Source organism: Falco peregrinus, chromosome 12 (genome assembly GCF_023634155.1).
Source record: "Falco peregrinus isolate bFalPer1 chromosome 12, bFalPer1.pri, whole genome shotgun sequence".
Classification (NCBI taxonomy): Eukaryota; Metazoa; Chordata; class Aves; order Falconiformes; family Falconidae; genus Falco; species Falco peregrinus.
In genome coordinates this window covers 8,200,146-8,218,796 of record NC_073732.1, presented here as the reverse complement: position 1 = coordinate 8,218,796, position 18,651 = coordinate 8,200,146, and the positions used below count along the sequence as shown (strand labels likewise).

General features: G+C 42.0%; 1 protein-coding gene across 8 annotated transcripts in view; it reads right to left on the bottom strand.

The window, feature by feature from the left end:
• Positions 1-17,935, bottom strand: part of PXYLP1 (2-phosphoxylose phosphatase 1) — a 57,573-nt gene extending 39,638 nt beyond the window's left edge. Inside the window, exons 1-4 of one of the 8 annotated variants that reach the window (XM_027779501.2) lie at positions 16,693-16,737; positions 16,176-16,338; positions 3,467-3,606; positions 507-638 (exon numbers count right to left, since the gene is read on the bottom strand). In XM_027779501.2, coding sequence (XP_027635302.2) covers positions 507-585 — 79 coding nt within the window. In that variant the 5' untranslated portion in view covers positions 586-638; positions 3,467-3,606; positions 16,176-16,338; positions 16,693-16,737. Of the gene's footprint in view, positions 1-506; positions 640-3,466; positions 3,607-11,006; positions 11,097-16,175; positions 16,339-16,692; positions 16,738-17,800 lie in introns of those variants that run through there. The other 7 variants (XM_055817324.1, XM_013295102.3, XM_013295103.3 and 4 more) reach the window with 7 other exon arrangements.
• Positions 17,936-18,651: the final 716 nt, after the last annotated feature.

The following is an 18,651-nucleotide window of genomic DNA, read 5'->3' as shown; positions in this document are numbered from 1 at the left end:
AATTACTTGATCTGAAGCACAAAATAATTTATCTTTTCTTAAACAAACCGGCCACTTGTGATGAGCCAATTCAACTGTTCACAGTTTCCTAATGTGAGGGTATAAATAAGAAGTTCCAACACTCAACCCTCACAGCAGTTTTCTCAATCCCAGCTGGTCTGATGCAATGTAAAATAGGAATTGCAGCAGCTTTTACCCATACCAAGTGTGTTTTGGCTACTCTCATGGAAGGATTCAATCACATTCAATTACTTAAGTGCACTACAAAATTAAGATTTTTTTCTGAGATAACCTGATTTGAAAAGTGTCTAGATTGTATAGATCCCTATATGGCACACTCAACTATTGTTCTTACATTCATTTTCCTACTTTTTGAGGAAAAAAAAAACCCAAAAAACAAATCCAACAAATATTTAAATACAGAAAGAATGTTTAAACAACATGTACGCACAGTCCACACACCTATAGACTACTATATATATAAAACAAAAGGGAAGGACACTTACAGAATTGTAGACTGAGGCTCAAAAAGGCTAGTAAGGCTGCCAAAGCCAGCAAGAACAGAAAACGATTTCGGAAAAGCATTATTATTCGTTCTGCTTTCTCTTCATGGTTTCATCTTCATATATCAACGGTTCCTGCAAACAACAAAACATTGGCATATGTATTTCAGCTGTGGAAGCATCAGCTACAGCAAAGAAAATTCAAATACCCTTCTGACAGTGTCAAGTTATTTCTTAAAGGAAAGCACATGAGGCAATTCAAATTGGCAACAACAGTATCAATAAGTTATCTTCACCCCAGTTACGAGAATAACTATATTTCCACAAGATAGAACTGTCAAGTAAATTTAAAAAAAAAGTCACCATTTCCCATAACATTTTATCCTGATAACACAGGGTTAATGCTTACGTCACAACACTGTCAGCAGTTCTTTAACAAAAGTCTCTTGCCCCTATGCAAAACAAATCACAAGAATATTATTACTTAAGGGCTCTCAAGAGCAATGTGGTAAATCATCCCCAGAAACAAAATAATCCCATAACATGTTAAAAAGGTACACACACACATGCTTTTAAATAAAAGTTAAAAAATAGTTTCTCTAACTGGGAGCTCTTTTACTGACATGAAGTTCATAATTCTTACTCAAGAGAATAAAGAGTAAGAAAAACTAGAAAAACTACCAATACCACTACAGAGAAAATGGAAAAGTATATTGATTTAGGATTAACACCTGGAATAATTCTGTGTAATTATTTTTAAACAACTGTTTTGACAAGAATCAGGATAATACATTTCAAATCAAGAGTATTTAATAAAACTTCAGAACTCAAATAACTCAATACAAAAGTTAAAAAAGGATAAAAAAAACCCAGCGCTCTCCTGAAAATACCCAAACAAGGGGCAAGCACCGTTAGTAGAGAACACACTTCTCCTTGCAAAATGACATCCCGAAGTGCACAGAATTTGCTGAGTGCCCTGTTTTTACAGATGTCCTTTCTCCATTGGAAAGTGGCTCTATATAATGGGTGTGTGTGTGTGTGTGTGTGTTCTTTATCACTACACACTATTTGTTTTTTTTAAACCAACCAGCTGCTCTTGGGTGCAAAAGATGCCTTTTCCTAGCACTGACAGCACGTTGCAGGAAATTAGTTAAGTCTTGAAAGAAATCTGAGATTCCCAGATCCTTTGAACTGAGCTCTGTTTATGCCAGCACATTCAAACATTTTGACAGAAAATAACTTTTTTTCCCTACCACTGTTTCTTTTTGCCCCAGCACTTATTTGCTTACAGAAAGAGATCCCTCAGGCTTCTTTCCTGCTTTTGAGAATGAAAGGCTTACATATACATGTAATAAATACATACTTGCTTATCAAAACTCTTCTTTGTTAGTTTATCAAAAAATATCTTAGCAAGATTTTAACCTCTGTCTCTGACCACTGATAAACCATGTAAAAGCACAATCTCGAAATTCAGATTTTTTTCCCAGCCATTAATTTTCTCATTGGTATTTGAAAATGTCTCATGAATCACTGAGCTTATTTTACCTATTGGGGTTAGTCTTAAGAAAAGTTCTGGGATCTACAAGTTGTCCCCAGGTGACTTGTATATTAAGAAGCAACGGGACCCAGAGCATAAGTGGTGATCGTCCAGAAATAAAGGCAGTGGGACTTGCCATAAGTGAAATGTATTATGCATGGACATTTTGCAGGATTGAGGTCGTTCCATTTCATTTTACTTGGAGAACTACCTTTACAACTTTTGGAATTTGTGGAAAAATGGAAAGAACTAGAGATTCTGGGAAGCAAGAAACCAGAGCTATTACAGTATTTTTCCAAAATGCCAACAGCACCATAAATGGCATGTGCAAGCAGTCATAAAAACAAAGTTTTAAAAAGAGAGAGAGAGAGAAGGAACTATTTTAACAGTCTCAGTTTCACAAAATCATAGCTCATCCTGGAACATCTTCGTGAAAGTATGCTGAAACTAAACTGAAATTAAACAAAGCTGCAAAGGGGAGAAGGTATAAGGATTAATGTATATAAAACACCAGGAGAGAATAAAGCAGTTAAACAGATGGCAGAACAGAAGGGGAACAACAGGAAAAAGCAAAGTTAGACTTAGCAGGGAGGAGAAGGTAAAATCTATTAAAAAGCTCTCAGGAACAAGAGGTCTTGTGCACAGTCTACATTCATTAATACTGTTGTTGCATTAAAAAAAAAGTTGCCACAGAAAAGGAAAATTTACAAGACTGGAAAAAGGCAGATCATACACACCTCATATTAGCAAAACACTTTAAAGAAAAAAATTAAATCGGCTTCCAGCCCTATTTGCAAGATCAGAAGCTTTAAAACATTCAGTTTTAAATGCAACACTCAAGAAATTATAAACCAGGTGGAAATATTTTTCTTTTAAATATACTTTGGCCTGTTAACAAATTCAGAGCTGCTGTGTTAGAAGTTTTGAGGCATAGGAACAGCTCCCGTGGAGCAGCTGCTAAAGAAAAGCCTGTTGATAGTTTGTCATCAGCTCCGACTTGAGGCCAAACTGCTGGGAATCAGGTGAACGTACATAAGACCAAGCACTGAAGCCTCTGCTCCTCAGCGCTGGCACATAAGGTTCTCCCAGGGCACATAAGGTTCTCCCAGGGAAAAACAGCACTTAGCCAGCACGTATTAAGTGAAGGCAGTACAATAAGCATTGTAAGCACTCACTGAAGTGAGCACTTGTAAGCTGGAAAAGATAAAATTGAGCCGGGGGAAGTGTGGATAAAAAGCTAACCAACCTTATCTCCCCACAAAGCTATTTTTACATGCAGACGGAACAAAAAAAAAAAACAAACCACCACCAAACCACACAACAAAATGCATATTGGGTCTCCAGAATGTACTACCACCTAGCAAGAGGCTGCAGAGCATCTGCCGCTAACGTGGCATTTAGAGCACATCGATCTTCACCCACTTACTCTGCGCAGGGGCCAGGCGCAGGCGGTGCCCCCAGCCGCGCCAGCTCCGTGCCCGTAAGCTCTCGGTCCTCAGAGATCAATTCTATCAACTACTGACAACGCCGCCTCACTCGTCTCCAGAGATGGGCCTCGGCGCTTTGCTTCAGAAAGAAATATGTAGTTATTGCTTTTAAAGGTGAGTAAGCACCGAACCGCTGCAGAAGAGGAGCAACTCAGCCCTGAGAGCAGCAGCGTTCTGGCAGCAGCATCTGACGCCTGTCAGAAGGAAAGTGATTTATACTCATCCCTGAGAACAGGTCTTCTGCTTAAGACCAAAACGGCCTCAAGTTGTGCCAGGAGAGGTTTAGATTGGATATTAGGAAAAATTTCTTCACTGACAGGGTTGTTGAGCATTGGAACAGGCTGCCCAGGTGGTGGAGTCACCATCCCTGGAGGTGTTGAAAAAACACATAGATGTGGTGCTTAGGGACATGGTTTGGTGATGGACTTGGCAGCACTAGGTTGATGGTTGGACTCAATCTTCAAGGTCTTTTCCAGCCTAAATGATTCTATGAATCTATGTTTCTATGAATGCAGGACTTGATAAAGACCATCTACAGAACCCCAAAATTATTTTGGTAACACTAATTATAAGCGTGGCACACACAAGCAGTCCAGACATCCTGAAGGACAGTTATTAATAAAGCATCCTATATATAAAATGCAGATAAACAAAAGGCTACTTCTGAGCTACCTATTGCAGCATACCTACCTACGCACAGAATTTATCTTTTTCTTTTAAACCTGATCCAAAAGTCTCAACTCATCAAAACATGCCAGAATGACTCACAGCATTTAGAGCACCTTCAGCTCCTACCTGATCTCACAAGACAGTGCCGACACGTGCTAGGGTGAGCTGCTAGGCTATTGCGGCTCACGCAAGGGTAACCACAGCCTTACAACTGAAGGCCAAGCCAGGGAATCAGGAAGGCAGCCAAGCCTCTGCTAGGCTCTTGGAAAAATTTGGTCAAGTCACATTCTCCGTTTCAGGCCATTTCACTGGAAGAGTTAGTAGCTACCTGGAAATGCTGGGACACATCTGCTAAGAGCCCAGGCTAGGCACCCCGCTCCCAGCAGCCCAGCTGCCACGACTAACCTACTTCTTGCCCAGCTAGCTGGGTATTGCTAGCTAGTGCTCCCCAGGGACCCTGCCCCCAGCAAGCCCTCCGCCTGTGTAAAATACAAAGATGATGGTTTTTGCAGGGCTGGCTAGCTAAGCTGTTTCTTCTGACTATTTTAAGTCAGGTCCTGCAAATAAATTGACATCGATGCTTCCAAAGCACTTGTGACGTTAGACATGACACTAAACCACCACTGCCAAACTTCTGCGCCGACTGATACTGTTCCATCCTCCAAATCACGCGCATCCATCTAGAATACAAACCTACTGTCTAGCATGAAGCGTAAGCACATTATTACACTGACTCACCATGACAGCTTAAATGAATTTACTTGATTAAAATAGCATGTCTCCATAAATAATCAATAGTACTCTTCAAAGTCTGCCTCAATAAAATTACTGTATTTATCTGATGTGGTACATCAAAATGACATTGTCTACTGAAAACACAAGCAAGAAAAAGTGGTTGCAAAGGAACAGGAAAGAGAAATGGTGACTTTGCCCAAAAAGGAAGGTAGCATTAAGTCTGTACCTAACTATATGCCAAAGGCAGACAGAGGTATATTTTCTAGCAAGTTTACAGACCCTAGGAGGGAGAGCAAAAAGCCTACAGACAACATAAGGTTTGGTTTGGAGTAACATTCACAGATAATTTTAGAAAAAGTCACGTAAGAACACTGGGACCCACTTACTCGTCTGCGGTCTCTAGATTGCAGAAGACAGTTTTTAATTGTAATTGCTGTTTGATGCATCTTTTATCTTTCATCTACAAGCTTATTTTCTGAAAAAATCTGAAGACATCTGAAATGAAGATGACAGCTCCTGATACAATTACAATGAAGACTTCTGCCTTTACTTTTTAACTCATGATGCTCTATCAATTATTTCCCAGACATTTGGCAGCAGACTACTGGGCAGTACATTTTTAATCTACTGAAACCCACAAGTCCAGCCGTCTGAGAATGTCTGGATGCTGAAGCACTTCATACTCTTGAATTGGAAATTGCAGAAAATAGTTGTGTCAGCAAGTGGCACAAGCCAAACCTTTTCTTTGGTGCTTCAAAGAATTTGCTTTTTTTCCTGCAGAAATGAAAAATAGTGGCTAGGATTTTGTGGTTTGGAACAAACTGACCAGTGCTACAGTGATCTATGGCAAGCACCAGAACAGAGAGGAGACAGAAAAACTCGGCAGAACCAATTCTCCAGTCAGCACGACCTGCTTAGTTACTCATGCTTGTAATCATCACATTAAGGAAACCCTCACAAAACCCCTGCAGACGACTGAAATGTCAGCAATTTGAACTGGACATATGATTTCTGCAACACCGAAGTTGCATTTTGCATAGCATCAGAAAGTAAAAAGCTAGCCTCTGCAATATCGTTAATCATAATTCTTCATTTTTCTATCAGAAAGAAACAAACATTCCCCTTTTTTAAAAAAGCATTTATGAAAAATAGGTCACTTGGCATTTTTGGAAGAAGTAAAACCAGCTCATCATCGAAAAAATTAAATAAAACCTGCTCAGTACTGTAACTTATGTTAACCCACCCCAAGACTTAAACTGGAAGTTAGCAACCACAGGAAACACGGAACTTAACTGACAGTACAAACAGGTCAGCAGCCTCATATAACACAAAAAAAAAAAAAAAAAAAAAAAAAAAAAAAAAAAAAAAAAAAGAGAGAGAAGGAAAGCCATGGTAACAGAAGTTGACACGTACCACCCCATGAAGGAACAGCAGGAAGCAACACCTATCCAATAGAGCATATCTACATGTTGGTATGTAAAAACTAACAGCTACTTATAATTTTATTTTCAAAGTACTTAAAATTTTAGCAGCAAGCATCCAATTAAAAAAAACACTTTTAGTATTTAGAACATTAAAATAGTTACAGCTACATTTCTTTTCTCTCCTGTTCCAAGTTTCTTCCTTATCTAGGCAGTTCTAAAATCCTCATACTAGCACATCTGGTCTGGAGATGTGCAAAAGCTATTGAAAATGGCACAGCTGTATTGCCCTGTCTGTCAAAGCAACCAACACAAGCTCTCACTTCATAAAGCTAAGGGATGAAACAGAGCTCTTGCTCGAACAGTTTTGTCCCTCTCTACAGCACTCATTATTTTCACTGTGCAGCAAACCTACCACTGGATTTAGTAAGGGGAAGAGTTGCTTGGCGTTCAGAAGTGATGAAGGGACCATTAACCATACCAAAATTTGACCACACCTTGAAGATAACCCACTCTTCTCAAAATAAATGGTCTGCTTGCCTCTCTTAGCTTTTAAATCTCAAGGTGTGCAGGCAGATAACATAGCGAACATTCTGAGCAACTTTCTCCTAACCAGCTCTCAGGTTTGAGCAGGACTGCCATACAGTTTTACGCTGGAAATTCTGGGACAGCAGCCTTCAGCTTACAACTTCAGCCTACATCCTTCAAGGGACGTTCTCCAGCTTTTCAAGTCCTACTCAAATCGCCGTTATGAGTTGCCTTCTTTCAGAGATCGGCAGCTAAAAGACACAAGCAGACCAAGTTTTTACATAGTTTAGGCTTGCATTTGATTTTTGTCAGTCCAAGTCTTTAAAATATAATTCTTTTATTTAAATTAGAACCTACAAGTCTATGAATCTCTTTACACTGGGCAATAAACACAGTCATGCAGAGACATAAATATTCAAGTTGTGTTTAGTACATTAATGTTGTAGTTAATGTAATGTAACTTTATAACATTACAACTACACTTTATGGGTTTCCCAGCATTAGAAGTCGACTTATTTTTCAGACAGAGATCTCCCGGTTTCTGGAGTCTCCTTCAACATATCAATTTTCTGATGAAATTATGCCCATGGTTTCTTGAACAAAGATAACTGGGGGAGGGGACGGGACTGTTAAAAAGCACGAAAAGCTCATGAAGTGTTTGATTCTTTTATCTTTTCACACTTCTGCAGAGCACCGTTTAGGTGCACCAGCTTACCTCCCCTGTACTACGACCGCTAACCACCTTGCAAGGAATCACTTCTAAAAGCAAATGCTTCTGACAATTCAAACAAGAATTTTTGGAAGAAATACCGTAATTGTGACCTGTAAACATCCTTTTTGTACAGAAACATTTCAAAATCACACTTAAATACACTTGAACACCAAAGCTATTTTTTTTAAGACTAAGCACAGTAATTTTTGGTGTGTAGTCACTAAAGGGCATCAGTACTGCAGTTCTTTCTACATAATCAATAGTTTCTAGGCCAATTAATAAGGAAAAAAAAAATGCATGAACCAACAGAGATTATAGAGACAAAATATAAAGTACTATAAATACATGATTCCTTTGTGATAATGCCATTGCCTTAGACCCCTATTTTGCTTCTCCAGCCTCTCTGCTATTCCTAAAATTATCAGTATACAGCTGCAATTCAAATATAATTTCCACGTCCTGCACATCCTTCCCATAAAAATAAATAAATAACTAGAAACATTTTAAATTTAGTCTCCCCCTCTTCGCAGAACACTTAACCTTTAGAGATTCAGCCTGGAGACAGTTCACTGCCTTCGTGCCCAGGCTCTGGCAGCATTCTGACAGCAAAGGCATTTTTCCTCCTACCAGCTTCCCTAGTTTGTTTATAAAGAACATGAAGTGTTCCCATCAGCCAGGACACAGAGATGACATTTCCCTGCCTGGAGGAACTTACAAGAGTCCAAATTAGCTCTGACTGTAAACAAAGAGGAAACGTAGGATTGCACATAGAAACAATTACGGACCATTCATTGCAACCTGTCTGTAATCTCCCTGATGTTCTACTTTGTGCCAGATTTCGAGATCTGCTCAGATCAGAGGACAACAGGATGGTCAGCATCAAAATTCATGCTTGCCAGCTCATGCATTCTCTCTCTTTTGATTAGTGCTTTTAGTCATACTCGTTAGTCACTGATGCTCTGCTGTATCACTTCACCCCAGGGGGCTCAGAGCTGAGACAAGCACCCCTTCTGCTGAATTCTGCTTCACGTCAAGGGGAACACGCAGGTAAAGCTCCACACTGTACTCCCAGGAACCTGTGAACTCCAGCCCTTCAGCAGAGACCTACACTGGTGATGACTGACTACTGACTTTGGGGTTCCACATGACAGGTATGCGGATCCTGCTTTCCACCAGCTGTAGAGAAGTATTCCTTTACTTTAGTAAGTGCCACACGGTTCTTCCCCTCCTTGCTAACTCTGTCATCTATCACTGCAAACCATCTCCACCCTTTAACCTGGTCCCTTTTACAGTCTGTACCTCCACATATTTTCAAGTCCCCAACTGATTACTGTCTCCTCACCCTTCCTAGTAGGTTTTGGATAATCTCAATTCTGTCAGTACCTATATATTAAAAGAAAACATCAAACCCACACCAAAAAAACACAACAACAAAACCTACATACAACATGTACCTATGCCAAAGGTACATATAACACACAATATTTCTCTTTCCTTGGTTATTCACCAAAATTGCTGTAAGTGTACAAGTTGGAAAGAAATCTTAATCTCTTTTGGTCAGCATTTTTTTTTTTATTTAAGTCTGTATTTATGTCACTGCCTGCAAATACTAAATATGACCCAAGCTTTAATTTTGCCATTGTTGGTTGCATCCAGCACAGGACGCACAGGACTGCATTTGTAGGATGCATCCAGGAAAGACCTGGTGACGGATGCTGCGATGCCACACGATGTATCTGGGTTACCTTGCTGGGCTTGCCTCTAAAGCAGCATGCTGCCGAGCAAGCCATCAAAACATAGGGACAAAAACACACAAGCACAGGTTTCCATTGGCTTTTCCTGCTTCAGAGTTTACAGAGATCAGGTGCTAACCCCAAATACGCCGCCGCTACAGCTTGTTACAGTCAACTTACACTGCTGCAGTTGTTTTTTAAGTTGCAATGGACATATAATCAATTTCTACAAACATCAGAGCAAATTACAGGCCTTCACACATCCTTGGGTTTCACACCTCTACATTTTAATAGAAACAAAACTCTGAAGTCAATATGCAGTATCTTTCAGTTTTCCTAATGATGAATACGTAATTAAGATGTCTTGAACTCCTACTAGGTAAAAAGCCTACGAAGTAACAGGAAAAAAGCATCACTGAAAGTTCATTAGCAGCATCTCCTCCTGTAGGAAGTAAAAACAAACTGGAAACAAATTGGAGTATTTTGAACAAATACTTTTGTTTTCTGCCTGACAATACAGAGAACCTGCATGTAAATACAAAACTTTATAGTTTCTAGGTTACACACTAGTCTGCCTTTGACCACTGCTTTGAGGACAGGGTTTATACAGAAACATATTTGCTGCAGATTGATTCTCTGATATAGATAAAAGATTTTAGAATGTGCCCTTGCACCTCACTAAAATAAGAAAAAGAGCCCCATGAAAGTTCTACTACTAACAGCATCAAAAACAAGCACATGCTGCTGCCATGTGCATTTTCGTTACACTTCAGAGTTTCTCTTGCTGTTGCCTTCCCAAACCTCCTTTCCCTCATCTCTGCCTATCAGGACTACTCATTTTATGCTACACCTGCTACCAACCTGCTCAAATGAATCGAAAAGCTAAAAAAAATAAAAAAATAAAAAAAAATAAAAAAAGTCCCCAGCCCTAAGGAACTTACACTTACACATTTTAGATTAGCAAAATGAAGACTGAGAAAGACCACTTCATTCAACAGGAAGAAACCCGCAGTTCTACCACTGCTGTAAGGTCTCTCCAAGCGCAGCAGATCCTCTGAAGATGGATGTGGTTTTGAATTTGAAGCTGCATTTTGAAGAGAACATGCTATAGCATGTGCTACTTCTTGTCAAACCACCGAGAAGCTTCACCGCTGTGTTAAGCCTATCAATAAAATCCAGTCTATAATAAAATCTGTCCAATTACAAAGATCTAAAAAGTCTTTACATAACTTTGGAACACAAACTGTTCCCCTTTTTAAAAAGTCAGACTTCATGGCATTCCCAAATCATAAGTACTATGAAGACTACTGCGATTCCTTTGCTAGCTGAATACCTCCTCTCTCATTTTCACATTCCTTCTAGGAATTTTTGAAAGTTCCCACGCTTTGGGCTTTGGTTTTCCAACTATGGTGATTTTATAGGTCTCATTTGGTTTACTTGTTTGAACAGCAAATGTATGAGAGCACGAAGTATTTCAAGGAGTAGGTGTCCTTAGCCTCAGTTTCTTTTGGTCCATTTAAACCCTTAGTTCAAGAGATCCTTCCATTCAGACCAGCTTCTCAGTCAGCGCTTTGATCTGGCCTTGACCACCTCTTTTTGGTCGGACATAAGGTCAGTGTCCTACAACTATATACATTACTCTCTAGAAAACTGAGAAAAGTCAAAGTCAGTAACAACCCACCAGTCCAGCACATCACTTTGAAGGCCCTGTGGAAACAAAATTTTACTCTCCAGGAAAATCTGTCACAAGCCCAACTCTTTCGTCATCCACTTCAGGATATTCCTCCTCGTTTTCCTATGCAATAGTAGGTCATACATGTCTCTGAACTGCAGGGAAAGTAAAAAAAAAAACCCAATAAAGGAAGTGCTTTTACTTCCTTTAAGGAAACTGAGCAACCCTTTTTAAACATTACGATGAAACTTGAAAGAAACCTTATGAATTTGATGGCTCCAGGCCAGAACTGAATCTTAATTGGCAGCAAAATCATTTCAGAACATACAATTAAATAATTCTTAAAAAACAGCAGCAGAATGTAATTATTTTAAACTTACAATTTTAAAACAGTGTACCATATGCTCGTAATTGTATAAGCATAGATCCTAATCGCACACAGATCACAGCCAGTGGCTGATCAGATAACATCACAGTTCCAAAAAGCATGCAAAGGCAAAGCAGTTAACATATTTGAATAGTTTCACTTTTTTTTTCTTTTTTTAGTTAAACAGTATAAATTGTTAGAACTCCTCTCTCTCCTACTCTAAAACTCCACACACCCCCCGCGTGCATTTCCAATACAGCCCTTTGAACACATCTCTGAACAGGAACCGGCTTCCCCCTGCCCGGGTCAGGGGTGTATTCTGCTGCAGATACCTTCTTCTGGCACCAGCTATGAAAGGAGACATTGCAGGGATGCACTCAAAACCAGTGATCAACCAGTGAAGTCCAGCTGACTATACGGATCAATGAAAAAAGCTCATAAACATAGGAAAATGTTTCTTTTCCCACACCAGGTCAAATTTATCCCATCCAGCATTCGAGATTACGTTAGTATGAAGGACAATATTTTCCTCTGCATCTCTGCCCTTCCACTCAGGTTAGACTGATTTGAGAATAACACCTGAGCTCCCAAATCTGCTCTTATTCTTTTAATTCCAGATGATCTTACACTGGGTCTGTTTATAAACTGTCTGCACACGTATAGATTCTAACGCTGAAAGGCTGCACGCCCACAGTTCTCAGGGCTTCACACAAGTTGGTTTTCTCGCAGTATGTATATCGAATGGGTTTGGGGAGATTCTAGTTAAGTCACAAGAGCTTGCTGATTTAATTACTCCAAGCTCTTCAGCCTACTCGCCATCCCATCGTGATCCCCTCTTCAACTGGTTCTTTATCCCTCACGCTCTGGAAAACTGGTAAAATCTGAACCCACCAAGTTCCCCTGGCAACTCACCCATGGCTTCACCTGTAACCAATAACTAGTCATGTCTTCGGCTTATCTAAAGCCACAGTGTTTTACATCTGGTGATGTGGCCATTACTGAAAGCTTTCCATGAAGTAAAACACAATTGTACTAAATTATCTAAATTATACACGTGAAAAATGGCAGTGCAACAACCTGATATTAGAAGCATTTGTGCAAGAGCCATGGAAGGACTGACATTTATTTCCTTACTGACTACATTTCTATTCTAACCTTGTGATCAAGCCACATTTTGGCCCTCATCTCAAAATATTTTTTCTCCTGACTGTGGCCGTGCTATGAGATCTGTTCCATCCTATCATCATATGCCAGGTCACCCAACACTTCCATATTCAACCACCTCTACGCAGTCACAAGGATTCACAATTACAGGGTTGATACACGCTTCTGTTTCCTGTCTTCCAAATGGAAAACTTGTGTTTCTCTCCGCAGGCGATACCATTACCCGCTGCAACACCAATAGCTGGCCGCTCATACTGGAGAGGAAGGGGGGGGGGGAGGGGAAAAAAAAAAAAGGAAAATAAAAGACTGAACAGACTTTATTCAGCACTTTTGCCATCTTCCTGCAATCTAACCCCAGAACGGTGATTACACAGATGCATTAGCAGACAGTCAGCATTTTCCGCTGCCCTTTCTTTCCTGCAACACTTCGTACAACTGCCAACTTGCCTGGCTGCTGGAAAGCTGAATGGGGAATAACACAGGCAACACACTGGGAAAACTGCAGTGCTGCTAGTGAAAGGGCATGCCTGCTTTTTTCCTTGATCCTCATGGCAGCACCACAAGCTAACCTCTAGAAATATGCCACCTTACAGTTAAAGGTGGCTTGAACACAAAGGTACGAGCAGACAACTTATTTCTTCAAGGGGAAAAATAAAAATACGTTTAAGTAAATGGAGCTAGCATTAAACATGATATCATTTGAAAGGCTCTTTGCCCACATTTGTGTTGCTTAGTTCCACAAAGTTGTGTTCACGGTGTACTGGCCCAACAGAAGTTCCTCATGAAGGTATCTATGAAGTCCTCGTGGACAGAAATGTAAGCCTGTGTTCAGGCTTCTACTTCAGAGGCAGTTGGTAACCCAACAGCATAGCCACAGATGTGAGGAAGATGAACAAAGCACAAAAAATATGGCAATGTACAAGATCCAGTGTCAGCACTGCTTTGTCCTTTTGAAATAATCATTAACAACAGGGTGTACCAGGTATTCACACGGCCTCCCTTTTTATCGCCAGAAACTATCAGCATTAGGAAAACACTATACGGTATCTTCCACTGTGTAAGTAATTGTGGAATTTATCACAGCAATCAGTTAAAGTTATGATGTCTATTTTTTTTACTCACAAAGGAAGCCATGAATCACGTGACAACTTTCCAGGGGAATGGGACTTCATTCCTGGTACATGAAATAATTTAAGGTGGCTGTAGGAACTGAATCAATGTCTGGAAAGGAGTCACTGGCTAGTATTTCCAAACAGCATTTCTGAACAATGTCTTTACCACGTGGCACAAATAGGTAAGTCTAATTATTTCCGCTTTAAAAAATCAGTTACTTGTAAGACATCTACCAGCTATCTGTCTTTTCAATGTCCAGTTTACCTCTCTAATCAATACGAAAGAACCTGTCAATCTTGCTCTGAATCCTTAGCCTGTCATCAGAACCACTCAGCGCATAAGCACACGTTTACCATCCACCTTTGTAGCCCTCCTGGCAAATGTTCCTATTATCACCTTTCACAATAAAAAAAATGCTTGTTTGCTGCTTAGAAGAAATAATTACATTTATGAATCAGGCATTACCTAAACCCTGGAAAATGACATTATCTGATTTTTTAAAAGGAATCATAAACACTGATTGTCACAGCACACTTTCCCACTCTATTTCTTCACTGAGCAAGAACATGTCACCCAGCTGTAATCAAGAGATCATCTAGTAATTTCATGACAAACACAAACATTACTTTTGAATTCTAACCTAAACCCAATGCCACAAAGCAAGTCATGTGGGCAAAGCTCACGTGCCCCTGTGCAGACATAAGTCAAGACTCATGTGTCCTCCACTACCATTTTTTGACAATAAAATTTCCAAAACTTTCTGCCCTAAATGGTTTGCAAAGCCAAATACTAGCTTAAGGGGATTCCATTTGGGTTTCACCAAAGTGCAGCCTGATTTTAACAGAACATGAAGCATGTCATGGTCTGCATGACACTTCTACTATCTTTCTGGAAAGCTGCTACACAAACCATCAGTCATCATCATCCTGTATGTAAGCTTTATGATCAACTGTTTCCAATTCAATTTCTGTGTAATTTATACCATACATCAGCACGCAATCATTATGGAAAGCATTTCAAAGGAGAAAAAAAAAAAAAAAGAGATGTATTTTAAAGCACAATCTTTTGATCGGTACTGCAATGTTTTAGTACAATTCCAGTAAAATTACCACGACACTAAAACCCATGCAAGTAAAAATCTTGCATTAAATCTACATTTAAAGCCTCCTCCCAGGCATTTGGCATTTCTTCCCTTTTTGCTACACAATTTAAGTTTTCATTTTTATATATAATTTACCACCCGAGCTAGAGTATTTTTAAATACAACCTTCTGAATGTGAATCAACGCACAGCTCACTTATTGACTCCCTCCCCCAGTGAGTCAAGATTAAAGGCTACCTTTGAACTCTTCCCAAATGTGACGCACCACTTGAACAGTGGTTTTGACCCAAATCACACTGTTTGTCCAACATCTGGACCATCAATGCTCTTTTTAGGCAATTCTTTCCTCACCCTTGAGGCTGCTGTCTAGCAGTATTTATGCGTGCTGGTAAGTAGCTGCCGGCACAGCTGAGCTGCCATGCTGTCTTTGCATGCATCTTACCAGTAACTACCTTGTGCATCTACCAGTAACTCCCAAAACCTTCCTGTATTACCTGTAACAAACTTCATGTTCTTTAATCTTCTCACACTTCCTTCACTAAATGATTTCTTTAACACCTAAAGCAATAGCTGTATGTCTTCCGTGTGCTTCCCAATGCTCCTTGAGAGGGCACCTTCATCATTTTGGTAGACACAGATGTGAAGACTCCACCCTCTCAAGCTATTAAGGTACCACCATCTCCTTTGTAGTATCCATCATAAACCACAAATCTAATCATATCTAAATCATAAAGCATATGTTAGTAGGTGGCTTAACATTTAATTCCTACATTCACTTGATGTATGTTTGTGAGCAGCACGCATCTCAATGGTGGTTTTTTGCATATTAATTGCCAATATTTTCTATTAGTTAAAAGAGAGTAAAAACCTTTGGGAGAGGAAGAGAATATACAACTAGAACTGACCATAAATCCAGATAAAAGCCACAGTTAGGACCACGTGAATTCATCATTCCTCTTCCAGGCAATAATATGCAGGTACACTTAAGATACAAGCCTTTTTTAACTAAGCAAAATTAAACTAAAATAAAAACTAAAAAAATAATCTGCAACTTCAGCAGAAAAAGGACGCAGAAAAATTCAGCCGAAGTCTAGTTTCAAAGGTCTCCTATGAGATTATGAAAACGAACAAAGACCTACATAAGAAACCTCACATGACAGTCAAGGTTTCTTTCATCTAAGGAGTTCGTGAGGGAAGATAAATATGTAAAAATATACATCTCATTGTGCAACCACTGGAGAAAGCAAACTTCACATGAGATAGTAGTTTTGCTAAGCCTGGAGCATTGCTTTTTGTGTGCATTCATTCCACAAGGCCTGCTTTTTAAACAAAAAAAAAAAAAAAAAAGCCCAAAAGACAAATGAAGGCAGTTAGACACAAGCAAATTCACAATTACGAAACTGAAAGAGTGTAACCAAGGGCCTGAAGCCTACCCGACGGCACACCTCTGTGCAGGGACGTGGGGACACACGTCGGTTTAGTTACAGCAACCTGGGTTTATGGCTCTGTTGTGGTCAGACCTTCACATCAGACCTTGCTGTTCTCCAGCACCTCCTTTTCTGCAGAATGGGGAGCTCATTCAGTATGTGTCGAAACCTGCAAAAATTAATGTTTCGCCACTACTGAGTTTACATAAAATATTTAAGAGACTATAAATAAAAGCCATTAGAGAGATGAGTGCCTGTGTTTTAACCATGCACACTACTTTTAGTTACCTTTTTGAGAAGATTAAAATAAAGCAGCTTTTGCTTTTCATCCCACTCACACCCTCCCACTACAAATTCTGTCTGAGCTAATCCTCCTTCTACAGACGTCAAAATAGGGCGTAAGTATTACAGCTACTTACTGCCAAAATGTGTTGGTTTAATATCCCATTACCATTGTAATACTGGCACAATAACTTATTATATGCGACAGCTTTTGCAGTTAGTCAAGGATAGAGCCACTTACTCTGTAGTTTTTTCATCCACGTGAAACTATCCTCGTAAAATTTGTAAAAGAGAAAATTTAAGGTCTGAATTAGATGCTTAGCTCAGACTATAATGCCAGACAAAATAAAAGGCTTATAAGGTCCTCAAGCACACTCCTCCCACCCTGTCATTTCCACTGTCCCAGCCTTTGTGTAAAGTGATTTGTCCAGAAATTCTGGTTTCAGTATTTACAAACACATTGCTTAACCCCTTGCTTCCCAGCATTTTAAAAAATACTTTCACTGATTTTTTTATATATATAATTAATTTTTTTTTAGTGCAACTTTCTGCACGAAGGCCAAGACAGTCACCAGGTCAGAACATGCTTCCAATGAAGACTCAAGTGTTTGTCAAAAGGTTCAGGATAATCCTTCAGGAACCTGCAGCACAGAAATACGCAGAAGAAACAGACAGCAGCCTGTTCAAGGCTTTAAAAATATGTAGGTTAAAGTGCACGTAATGACACGGGCCGCTATCAGATACACTGAAGTCAACGGGCATCCAAAAAAATGGTAAATTCAAGTAAGCTCCTCCACTCCAGCGACAGCAGATCGGCCAACAGCAGAGGACGGGGTTCCAGGGGACGCCCCGCCGCCCTGCCACGGCGCTGCTTCCCCAGCGCTGCCGCCCGGGGCCGGGGCACACCGGCCGGGGGAGGCGGGACGGGGGCGGCCAGCGCGCTGCAGGCTCCCGCCCGGCACGGGGCGGCCCCGCCGGCAGACCGGGAGCCCCGCCGGCAGACCGGCAACACGGCAGCCCGCCCGCGGGCACCGTCCCGGGGCAAAGTTTGTGCCCGCCGAGGCCTGGCGGAGGCGGCCGGGCTCCGTGCGGGGGCACCGCCCGCCGCCGGCCGAGCTGCCCTCCTCCCTGCGCCCGCCGGGCCGCTCCGGCCAGCCCGGCCGAGGCACTTCTGCTGCCCCCGCTCCCCGCCGCGCCCCCACTCCGGCCGGCCGGAGCCGCCGAGTGTTTAACGGGGGGAGAGCAGCCCCGCGGATACAGCCGGCTCGTAGAGGGGCGCCAGCCCCAGCGCTCCCCGGCAGCGCTCCCAAGGCACCGTCCCACCTGCCCCCGCCCGCCGCGCCCCATACCTGCCCCGCCGCGCTCAGCGCCTCCTCCCGGGGCCGGGGCCGGGGCTGGAGCTGGAGCCGCTGCCCGCCGCCACGCCACGGCTCCGGCACGGCAGCCCGCCGAGCGCCCCGGCCCCTGCGAGCGCCGCCCCCGCGCCGCCCGCCAGCGCCCCCTGCCGCCCGCCGCCCCGCAGCGGGGGTCCCCGCCCGCCGGCTCCCGGCACCGCTGGCACGGCGGCACAGCTGGCACGGCGGCACGGCCGGGCGTGGGGAGGGAACGGGGCGCCCGTGGCGGTCCCCGGGCCGGTCCCCGCCCACCGAGCGCCCCTTTCGGGACCGCGGCTGCACCGGAGCCCCGGCTTTCAACTTGGTGCAGCCTCCAGCGCCGGAGCAGCCGGCCGGCGGCTCCCTGGGAAGCCAGCACAAACAGCGGGCGCCGCGCAGGGAAACGGTCGCTGCCGAGGACTCGTCTGGCAAATCCCTCCCATACTGCACTAACCGAGACGTACAGCTGGAGTTGACGCGGCCCTTTGTAAGAAATGCCAGTTTCAAGTTCTGGTCAAAGGAGAATTCCACGAATGTGGATCAAAAGATAAAACATAATCCCGTATATAGCTGATGCAAGTGAAGTCATTTCGTAACTCACAAAGTACTCACTAGTTTTATTGCCAGCACAGCAGCTCCCAGTTAATCAGCATTTCCCCTCGCAGGAGCCGATTCTGCTCTACCAGCAGGAGCACTTCTTTGATCCCACAAGCTGATCATCTTCCGGATGACACCAATTTTTCATGTATCCCCAAAGCAGATACTAAAACCAATTCTGCAGGTTTGGGGAATGCCTTAAATCCCTTTACACACCTACTTCGACATGT